General features: G+C 42.1%; 1 protein-coding gene and 1 pseudogene across 1 annotated transcript; both read right to left on the reverse strand.

Moving 5' to 3' along the window:
* Positions 1 to 265: 265 nt before the first annotated feature.
* On the reverse strand, positions 266 to 3,159 carry LOC115690856 (uncharacterized; annotated as a pseudogene).
* Positions 3,160 to 8,852: 5,693 nt separating this feature from the next.
* On the reverse strand, positions 8,853 to 9,476 carry LOC130135188 (uncharacterized). Its single transcript, XM_056303730.1, has one exon. The coding sequence runs from the start codon at positions 9,474 to 9,476 to the stop codon at positions 8,853 to 8,855; it is 624 nt and encodes a 207-aa protein (XP_056159705.1).
* Between the last annotated feature and the right edge of the window lie 2,403 nt (positions 9,477 to 11,879).

The following is an 11,879-nucleotide window of genomic DNA, read 5'->3' on the forward strand; positions in this document are numbered from 1 at the left end:
AGTCGGAAAAAAATTCCATGCATGATGTCTAGTTCCCATTCATGAATCTGCAACTTCAAGTCTTCAACAAGTTTTGCAGGTTCTTTCACACCAGTATTGCATACGTTTAGCCAGACTTCCTTAATTGGGGATATTACACGCTAACAGTCCATTACCGTGTTAAAGTTCATTAGAAACATGACCATAGTTTAGGCGCACGAGCAATCTTGAGTTTAGAAGATTGGCACTTGGAGACGAAAGCAAACTCAAACCCACAGGGAAAGCCTTCCCCTATTTCAGTCTTACCTTTTGCTTATCAGGGAGAGTGGCAACGGTGAGCTCAAGGCCGAAACCTTGCTAAAGAAGAACTACTGATTGCTAAAAGAACTGGAAAGAGCAAAAGAGCTCTCCGGGTTTGTACTATGTTGGAAAATGAAGCATGACAAAACTTGGGAAGAAAATTTTCCAACATTGCAAGTGCCAAATAAAGTTTCTCTACACAAGAAACAGAATTCCTCAAGGAAGCATTCATCCTTATCCTAGGAAGATCGATGTGCTGGTGCTTCACTTATCAACGATAAGCTTTGCTCTGGCATGGCCTTCGTTGATCTGGAACTGCTCTCCAATACCGAAGTGAGCCATCAATAGCCAAACAAAAGTTACTAGCTCACCGCCTTTACTAAGTACATGGGCATGCGTTTCGGCCCTACAATGACTGGCTGCATATGACAACAGTTCCACCCATACCCTGCTCATGATCTTCCACTTACCTTTGTTTAGCTTCTCCAGCTCTTTGGCCGAGATGCATCCATCGAACAACACGGATTTGCTCCGATCACCCTTTACATCCACTGGTTTGACGCTTGTGTCCACCTCGTAGATCTTATTGCAAGCGTTCTTCAGTTTAGCCACATTTTCCTCTCCCTTCTTAGTCTTCTCAGAAACCATTTTGATCCCCCGTCTGCTGAAGAACTTCCTGGCCTCGGCACAGGTGTCTCGGTACCTAATCTGGCCGATGCCCGCAACAGCGGACATCATCTTGGGTTGCTTCACTAGGAGATATAACATGTAGTCCGATAGGATCTTACTGAATATCCTATAATTTTGGGCATCAGGGTTGGGGTTGTCGTCTTTGTTGTAGCAGATCTCCGTAGCAATGTGCCACAATAGAAGACTACGGTCGTACTCGACCTCGTGCCTCACATATCTTCCTGGCCGTCTCAGCGTCATCTGCGAATGACGCCTTGTCTTGCAACTCGTCGAATATAAACTCCCAAAGCTTCTTGATGAAGGGATTACTGGACACATATTTGATTTCGTCGAGTATGTCCGCTATGCCCAATTTATCAGTGATAAAACTGAAGATTTTTTTGGAAACGTGAGCAACATCTCTGAAGATGCAGCCCAAAAATAAGCAACTTGAAATTGATTCACCAAGGGAGCTAGCCAGGACATTACCATTCCCATGATGTAGCATGGAAAACTGACAATTTTACCGAAACAGCTGCTCAGGCACCCCTGCGGTTTGGAGATTCTTGTTGGACGCTCTTTCAGACAATAGGATAACAGGTTGTAAACCGAGATGGTCTCAGACCACCTTCGGAACATTACTGGTGTATCGAACACATCATACTCAACATTGCCTATTCGACATTTAGTCTTGCCCAAATCCTTCCTCCGATCCATTATCAAGAGGAATTGTGCACCGACGAGTTTATCAAACAGGATCGCCATTTTGGATCTTCTCTTGATATTTTTTATGGTAGCAACAGTCCAATCAGAGAAAATGGCCATAGAAAGAGCTATTGCATCTAGAGAAACAGCCCCGTAGAGCAAGCAGTAGGTAATTCCAACATCAAAACTATGGAATCCATTCTTCTTTAGGCAGGTGAACAACACGAGCTACCACGATATTCGCAAATGCAAAGAACCGAAAAATATAACCAACTATAGAATGTACCACCCGGACTTTGGTGTACAGGACCTTGTACATGAAGTTGAGCTCGACCGCTATGACTTTGAAAGCATCCTCTGCAGACCTCTGCTGGAAAAACTGCCAGCTCTCGTGCCGTTCACGAAAGCTGAAGATGAGATCGACAATTAGACCCTTGAAGATTTCGAAGAAGTGGTGGGCATGCATCACGACGTCGCTCTTGGAAAGAATCCCTTCTTTCACGCCGTCATAGGTCATAGTCTTAGATTCTCTGTCGGGTTCTCCGGTGATATTGATGCGGGCTGGGAGCTTGGCCTCCTTCCGCGACGAGTACTCATCCATAAACTTCGCGTAGTTTGGACCCGGATCGGGCTCTTTGAGCATGGATTTCTTGAAAGTCTCCAGGCTTGCAAGATACAAAGCTCTAGTCCTCTCTGCATACTTGATCAACCCAGCAAGAAGCATCAGTATGGTTGGCACTAAAAGCTTGTTATGGGGCAGTGTCTGGAGGAACACATAGCACGCGGCAAAAACTTGGAAAAGAAGGCCAAGCAAGTGCCGCAGCCAGAGGGCATTATCTTCCAGCGCAAAGGCAGTGATGGTGTCTGGACCGCCAAGATGCACCAGAAGGAAAGGTGCCCAGAATGCTAAGAGATCTCCGTTGTCGGCCAGAGCAGAGTCATCGCCTTGGCTGTTGGAAATGAGTCCTACTGCAAACGCAGCAGCCCAATCGGCCAGCAAGTAAGCCGACCACAAGACGAACATCATGAACATGTTGGCCGTTCTCTTCCTGAACGGTGCAAAGAAGATGAGGATGGTCTGAAGAGAGAGGCTCAGGATGATGAAGCCCCTGAGGTTCCATGTGTCCCAAACCTTCCTGATGCTCGCCGGAATGGGATTGAAAGCCATGTTTTGTTCTTGTGATTACTTGAAGTGAAACCTCTCTAGTTACAACCTCACTCAAGCAACTCAAGTTTCAATTTTTTTTTTAAAGAAAAAGAATTAGGGAAACTCAAAGGCAGGAGAAGAAAAGGCCATTAGTCTGAGAATCAAGAAACCAGAGATCTTTTTCCTGAGGTATTGATCATTTGGCCATGCTGTATTTTGTGAACACTTGCTTCACAATTTCCACGTCAACGAAAGCATACCCAGCATTTCTTTCTTTTTCCACTAAAATGATAAGCTAAAACAATCCATAAACAATGACTTACCTTGGCGTTTCACATGGCAAGTCTCCCAAAAGATCTGTAAGAGAGAGAGAAGAAGTAAAAAAGAATTACCCATCACATTACTTTCAGAGAAAAGTTAGTAACAAAGTTTTCTGCTTTATAATTGGATGAAGCACATGAGGGAATAGAAACCATCTCAGAATTGCCTAGAATTGTACATAAAATGAATAAACAATGACTCAAGTAACTTTTTGGTTGACCAAAAAGGTCTTGACTTGAGCTTGTTTTAATGGGGTCGAAGGCCATCCCTGTTCACATTTCTGACTGCTCTGCAGCTGTCCCTGATGGGAATGGCATAACCCCCAGCAAGCTGAGCACATAATGTACTTTACATTTGCAAGTGAAGTGTATACAATGCTGTGATTTATTATTAAGTGGAGAATGACATTTTCTTATTAGTATATATGATGAATTAATCTTTCTCATTGTATTGAGGCTTGCATGACAGAAACCCACCATCACAAAGTATCTAGGAAAAGGACAACTACAATCAATGACCCACATAACCTTTTACTGTGCAAGTTTCCCTCATCTGAACAAAATAGATATACATTTTATTAATGATTGAACTCATGTTTCCTGGCACAGAAAGAAACAGGGATGGTGGAAATTTTCTCACCATTGATAATAGGAGCCATCGACTGCATTCCATTTGGATTCTCAGTATCTTTTTGCTTTTCATTTTTTACTTTTACCCATCTTTTTGTATAGTTGACACAATAGGTGAGAAGAAAGAAATCTCCATCTCAAATATTCTTAGCACCAGCCTAAGTGGGCCACCTCTGAGGAAATCCACCAATAAGAAGTTCAGAACCATGGTTTGACCATTCAAAATTGGATGATCATACCAATGATCTCCCTCTATAATGTTTATACAAAGAACGATCTCAGCAGAAAATTCAAATTTGGAGTAATTGAATTAAGGTCACCCCCATTTATCTGGTGTAGGTGTGAATGTAGACTAAGGGTGCGAATGGTAACCATTCTGCTCCAGAAATCAAATTCTTGCCAGAAATTGATTTCTGGAATTCTTGCTAGAAATTGATTTCTGGAGGAGAAATCTGTTTGGTAAAACATGACTAATTCTGCTCCAGAAATTGATTTCTGGAACAGAAATCTATTTTGATTTGTTGATTTTTTTTGCACCTAAAAAAATTTAAATTTTACTCAAAGTGGGTGGCCACATGTATTATAAGCCATTCTGTAAAGTTTTGAAATTTTTGATTTTTTTTTTAATTTTTTTTGGCACCTAAAAATTTTAAATTTCACTCAAAGTGGGTGATCACAGGTATTCTAAGCCATTTTGTGAAGTTTTGAATTTTTTTATTTTTTTTTATTTTTTTGGGCACCTCAAAAAATTTAAATTTTACTCAAAGTGGGTGGCTACAGATATTCTAAGCTATTCTGTGAAGTTTTGAAATTTTTTATTTTTTTTATTTTTTTGGGCACCTTAAAAAATTTAAATTTCACTCAAAGTGGGTGGCTACGGTATTTTAAGCCATTTTGTGAAGTTTTGAAATTTTTATTTTTTATTATTTTTCTTTTTTTAGCACCTCAAAAATTTAAATTTCACTCAAAGTGGATGGCCACAGGTATTCTAAGCCATTTTGTGAAATTTTGAAATTTTTGATTTTTTCATTTTTTGAAATTTTTTATTTCTTGTAAAAAAGGAAATTTTGGCTAGAATGCATTCTGGAAGAGAGAAGCTACAAAAAGTAGCTTCTCTTTTTTGGGCCAAAACTCATTCTGGAAGCAAAAATTCATTCTAGAGCAAAAAAAAGAATGAAGTTTTACCAAACGCGTTTTTATTTCAGAATGCAAAAATTGCTCCAGAATGCATTCCAAAATTATTTTAACAAATGCATTTCTGTTCCGGAATGCATTCTGGAGCAGAATTTCTGTTCCAGAATGGATTCCATGCGCGCCTTAACAGACCAACTTTTAAATTAATCATTACCAACTGGCCAACTGTTAAGGACATTAATAAAAAGAAAGCTTTTATGTATAAAGTTAGTTATTTCGGAGGGTTTTTAAGGTAACCCTCAAGGCTCTGAAAGAAACAAGAGCCTCTCTATTGATTTTATCAGAACTCCAGAATTACTTTTTCTGGGTGTACATTCTTGGAGGCATATCATCTGACAGCATACAAACAGATTCGAGTAAAAATGCCTTCGGACAGTCATGTCTCTCTTCCTCCAAAACCTCTTGAAGAAGAAATGAGGACGAATTCAGGCGTTATTATGGCTCGAGAGATCGAGCTGTACCTGCTCAAGAAGTTCCAAGATGGAATAAACCCTAAAGTTGCATTATACAAAGACTTCCAGAAGCTGAAGAAACCGCTTAAAGATGGACTCAGCTCATCTTCATGCGAGGAAAAATCGATCAGCGACAATCTCTATTACCTCAACATGGCAAAAGTACACAAGAAGTGCCATAACTTGTGTACGGCGATCACTTTGGTGCCATAACTTTTTTTCGGATCACTTTGGTGCCAAGTCGGAGGAAAAATGATCACTTTAGTGCCAATTTAGCCGGAAATCCGACGTGGCATTTTTTATTAATTTTTGACGCCGACGTGGCTCGCCGGAGGCTGAGTTAGCGTGTACGATCAGCATTTTTTATTTTAAATAATTTTTTCCAGCATGTACAGTCAGCATTTTTAATTTTAAATATTTTTTTCCTCTTCTTTCCTTTTTCTTTTCTCCCCTCGCCGGCCGGCCACCGGCGAAGCCTGGGAAGGACTGGACGAGGGCGGCCTTGCCCATGGCCGGCGAGGGCGGCTCGCCGGCGACAGGCGAGGCCGCTCTCGCCGCCCGTGCGAGGCCGTCCCTCACCGGATCTAGTCGAGGCGACCCTCGCCGGGTCGGGCGAGGGAAGCCCTCGCCCGGGCGGGCGAGGGTCGCCCTCGCCCGAGCCGGGCGTGGGCGACCCTAGCCCGACGCCGGCGAGGCTCGCCTCGCCGGATCCGGCGAGGCGGCCTCGCTCGGGCCGGCGAGAGGCGGCCTCGCCTGTCTCCGGCGAGGCCGCCCCTCGCCGGCCATGGGCAAGGCCGCCCTCGCCCAGCCCTTCCCGGGCTTCGCCGGTGGCCGGCCGGCCACCGGCAACCGGCCGGCGAGGGGAGAAAAGAAAAAAAAAGAAAAGAAAAGAAAAAGGAAAGAAGAGAAAAAAAAAGGAAAAAAATATTTAAAATTAAAAATGCTGACTGTACACGCTGGAAAAATTTATTTAAAATAAAAAATGCTGACTGTACACGCTGACTCAGCCTCCGGCGAGCCACGTCGGGGTCAAAAATTAATAAAAAATGCCACGTCGGATTTCCGGCCAAATTGACACTAAAGTGATCTCTTTTCCTCCGACTTGGCACCAAAGTGATCCGAAAAAAAGTTATGGCACCAAAGTGATCGCTGTACACAAGTTATGGCACTTCTGGTGTACTTTTGCCCCTCAACAATATCCTGACCGAGTGCCAGACACTATCAAAGAAGTAGATTTTGACCAAATACAGAATAAAGAGCAGCCTGGAGAAGATTCAGGTGGAACTTGAGCACAAATTGGGAACTAGCAGGAGCAATAATACTCCACAAGATAGCAATGGCGGATGCTCGACGAAGAGCCGAGAAGTTTCCGGTCCAATTCCTCTGCCAGCAGATCACGGGTTTGATAGCGAACTGGTGTTACTGGAATCTCTGATCAAGAAACCTAGCTCCGACAAATTCAAGGCGATTGGTGTGGTGGGGAACGGCGGGATTGGCAAAACAACTCTATGCCAACTGTTCTTCAGCAACCCAAAGAGGACCAGTGTCACACCCCGAACACAACCAAAACGGGATCATAACACTGCCGTCCTTTCACCCAAAGGACGCAGCTTCAACTTAAACAAAACCCGAATAACATCAGAGCTTTCTAAAACCATCAAAATGATATATACAAATCCAACAAAAAGCTATTCCAATAGCTCAACGTCACTATGTACAACGTACCCAAAATCCCACAATAAAAAAGAAATCCTCCGACTAATGCCCGCTCACGCCCTACTTGCGGCCAGCAGAAGAACCTAAAAGGTATGTAAGATAATGGGTGAGCTACCATGGCTCAGTGAGTAACATATTTCTTCTAAGCGGACCGAACAATCACTATGCAATAGTATCAAAAATGTCACAGCCCATAACTCAAACTCAATGTACAATATAGCCAAAAATATCTCAAAGGTATAATAATTTTTCAATAAAAGTCATCCGTATCAGATTACTCAATAAAAACTCACTTAACAACAATAGCCAATCATCAATGATCTATCTATTGACTAATCTCATCACATAACACGTTGATGGTTCATCCATCAACCAATCTCATGCTCGTCATCAAACTATGGTCAAGTTTAACGCCGTGACAAAGGCGACCAAGTTTACTCCTCTTGGCAAGGTCTACCACCTATTATAAGCCGGCGCTTCGGCCCAAAAGGATATCCTGACAGTATGCATACTCCCCCCTCAACGGGTTCTCAATATAAGAATACGAGCAGCAGCAACTTATAACTCAATCCAGAAATCCATAATCAACACCAATAAATCCATTTCACAAAACATTTCGCAACAAGAATAGCCCTCGGCTAATCCTCTTCACAAAACCTTTAATATAAGCATTCACAAAAGCTTCATTTCAATAACGTCATAAGACTTTTCAACTCATTTCACAATCGACAAAATGTAGTAAATGATCCATCCAATTTATGCAGAAAACATGCTCCACTGTATTAAAAATTATATCCATTATCAAAATATGAATTTGTAAATTCATAGAAGATATAATGTCCCTCACCTGGTAATCCAAAAACTAACCCATATGTGTTACTCGAGCCGACGGTTCCAAAATCCTATCAAACATACGGAAAACGAATCAAAACCGAGTAATAATTCCCCCTAACGCGCAATTCGAATAAGCTAAGGCTAACTAGCCAATAATCCAACACCCATGTGCCCACGACGGCTTGCTCAAAGGAAAAAAATCTAATGCCAACCACGACGAACTACTTGCGCGCCAAATTTTCACGCATCATAACTTCCTCCACCGGACTCCGTTTTGCGCGCTCTTATAGTCAAAACGAAACTCATCTAGTATACTATGGATGTCCCAACACAGCCAACCCAAACAACAGCCCAAAAACGACAATAAAAGCCCTGGAAAGTACTGTTCACGAAATTCCAGATTATGCTCTCAACTTGAAAATTTGATTCCGGACAAACCGTAACTCCAAATCGATATCCGTCAAAACGCACAGCCCCATAACACCATAATCTTTCATTTTCATGGATATTTAAGACTTGACAACCCAAAAACTTGGACTACGCAGCTCAAATCCACAAAACTCTTATTTCCGAGCCCTAATCGAAAAATTACTCCGATAGGACTAACGAGGGTTGCGAGTACTTACTAGTCGTTGCGTTACATAGTCGGAACGGCTTGGCGAGGACCCACGCGCACAAACCCTCCCTTTCATTTCTTCCCTTTCTCCTCTCCTTTTTGCTTTTCTTTTCCTCTGTTTTTCTTCTGTTCTCCCGCGACCAGCCGCTGCTTTCTTCCTTTTATCTTCACTTTTTGACTTTTTTTTTTAATCCTCCTTCAGCCTAAGTCTTTTGACCTAGTCAAAAGAAAAGGCAAATGTTACATTCTACCCTCCTTAAAAAATTTCGTCCTCGAAATTTAGCCTTACCTTAACTTTCAAACATATGAGGGTATTTGTTTCTTGCTTCCTCCTCAAGCTCCCATGTGGCCTCTCTCTCAGTATGATTTTGCCATTGAATTTTCACATAAGGGATTGTGCATCGCCGCAGCACTTGCTCCGTCTTATCCACAATGCGAATAGGCCGTTCTTCATATGTCAGGTTTTCTCTTAACCTCAAAGGAGTGAAATCCAATACGTGTTCAGGATTTGTCACATATTTTCGCAATAAAGATACATGGAACACATTATGAATTCCAGATAATGCTGGTGGCAAAGCCAGTTTATAAGCAACTTCACCAATCTTCTCCAATATCAAGAACGGTCCCACATATCTTGGACTTAGTTTCCCGCGAGTGCCAAATCTCATAACACCCTTCATAGGTGAAACCTTTAGGAACACGTGATCTCCCACATCAAATTCTATCTTGCGCCTTTTAAGGTCTGCATAGCTTTTCTGACGGCTTTGAGCTGTTTTCAGTCGCTCTCGAATCAACCTGACTTTTTCTTCTGATTGTTGTATAAACTCAAGGCCAGTCAACCTCTTCTCACCAACATCGTCCCAACAAACCGGACTTCTGCATTTTCGACCATACAGTGCTTCAAAAGGTGCCATCTTAATACTGAAATGGTAGATGTTATTATGGGAGAATTCTGCTAAGTGAAGATGGTCATCTCATGAACCACCGAAGTTAATAACACAGGATCGTAGCATATCCTCTAACGTCTGAATCGTCCTCTCCGATTGCCCGTCTGTCTGTGGATGAAAAGCTGTACTGAAGTTGAGTTTAGTACCCAACGCCCTTTGTAAGCTCTTCTAGAAGTTGGATACAAACCTAGGATCTCGATCAGAAACTATGCTCACTGGAACCCCATGAAGTCTCACTATCTCATTGACGTACCGCTTAGCCATGTCTTCAAGTGAAAGGCCAAATCGATACGACAAAAAGTGTGCCGATTTAGTCAATCGGTCGATAATCACCCATATAGCATTCTTACCGCTTGGCGTTCTCGGTAAACTGACGATGAAATCTATGGTAATATGCTCCCATTTTCACTTAGGTATCTCAAGTGGATGTAGTTATCCACCTGGTTTCTGATGTTCAATCTTTACTTACTGACAAACCAAGCATTGATCGACAAACTTTACAATGTTTTTCTTCATGTTGACCCACCAGAAATGTCCTCTCAAATCTCTATACATCTTAGTACTTCCTGGATGAATCGAGTATTTAGTACCATGAGCTGCCTGCAATATTTCCTTTTTCAACTCAGGATCATCAGGAACACATAGCCAACCACGAAACCTCAATGACCCATCTACATGAATACTAAAATCCAACTGTCTCCCAGCTTTTACGCCTTCTCTGATCTTTCCCAACTGAGAATCATCATTCTGTTTAGCCTTAATTTTGTCAATCAATGTCGGTTGTACTCGAAGATTAGCTATCTGAGCACCCAATTGATGCACCAACACCTCCAAATCTAGCTTCCTCATATCCTCAAGGATAGGCTGCTGAGAAGTGAGCAACATTGCCATGTTTCCAGAAAATTACGACTTAAGGCATCCGCTACTACATTTGCCTTACCTGGGTGATAATTGATGGATAAGTCATAATCCTTCAAGAGTTCTAACCATCTCCTCTGCCTCATGTTCAATTCTTTCTGAGTAAAGATGTACTTCAAACTCTTGTGATCAGTAAAGACCTCACATTTCTCACCATACAAGTAGTGTCGCCATATTTTCAAAGCAAATACAACTGCTGCCAATTCAAGATCATGAGTGGGGTAGTTCTTTTCATGTGTCTTCAACTGTCTAGAAGCATAGGCCACCACTTTATCGTCCTGCATAAGAACGCACCCTAAACCTTCTTTAGATGCGTCACAATAAATTGTGAAGCCACTGGTTCCTAAAGGTAAGGTTAATATGGGAGCCGTCACTAACCGCCTTTTCAATTCTTGAAAACTGCGCTCACACTTATCAGACCATACAAACTTAACTCCCTTTTGAGTTAGGCGAGTAAGTGGACCAGCTATTTTGGAGAATCCCTCCACAAATCTCCTGTAATAGCCAGCTAGCCCAAGAAAACTTTTCACTTCTGTTACATTGGTAAGGCGATTCCACTGAACAACCGCTTCAACTTTCTTTGGGTCAACTGCGATGCCATTCTTCGAGATAACATGACCCAAGAACTCAATATGATCAAGCCAGAAAGCGCACTTACTGAATTTAGCAAACAATTTCTTCTCACGCAAGGTCTGCAAGACAAGCTTTCAAGTGTTGTTCGTGCTCCTCCAAACTCCTCGAGTACACCAGGATATCATCAATGAACACCACAATGAATTGGTCGAGGTAATGTTTGAATACCCTGTTCATCAAATCCATAAAAGCAGCAGGTGCATTTGTCAATCCAAAAGGCATGACAAGAAATTCATAATGCCAATACCTCGTTCTGAAAGCAGTTTTAGATACATCATCTGCTTTAATCTTCAATTGATGATATCCAGAACGAAGGTCGATCTTAGAAAATACCCGAGCTCCCTGAAGTTGATCAAACAAATCATCAATCTGTGGCAAAGGATATTTATTCTTGATCGTTACCTTATTGAGTTCGCGGTAATCTATACAAAGCCGCATGCTACCGTCCTTCTTTTTCACAAATAGGATTGGAGCTCCCCAAGGCGAGGCACTGGGCCTAATAAAGCCCTTATCCAATAATTCCTGCAGCTGTGTTTTCAATTCTTTCAATTCAGATGGTGCCATCCGATATGGTGCCTTCGAGATAGGTCCTGTACCAGGCATCAGATCAATAGAGAACTCAATCTCTCTATCAGGTGGCAAGCCTGGCAAATCCTCAGGAAACACATTAGGAAATTCTCTAACAACTGGAACATTTTCCAGCTTCACAACTTCTTTACTGGTGTCTTTTACGCAAGCTAGATATCCATAACCACCTTTCCTTAGAAGCTTCCTCGCTTGCACTGCCGATATTAATCTTGGAAAAGTACCCTTACAACT

This window comes from Syzygium oleosum, unplaced genomic scaffold (genome assembly GCF_021117445.2).
Source record: "Syzygium oleosum isolate NSW1041296 unplaced genomic scaffold, Sole_v2.1 Sole_v2.29, whole genome shotgun sequence".
NCBI lineage: Eukaryota > Viridiplantae > Streptophyta > Magnoliopsida > Myrtales > Myrtaceae > Syzygium > Syzygium oleosum.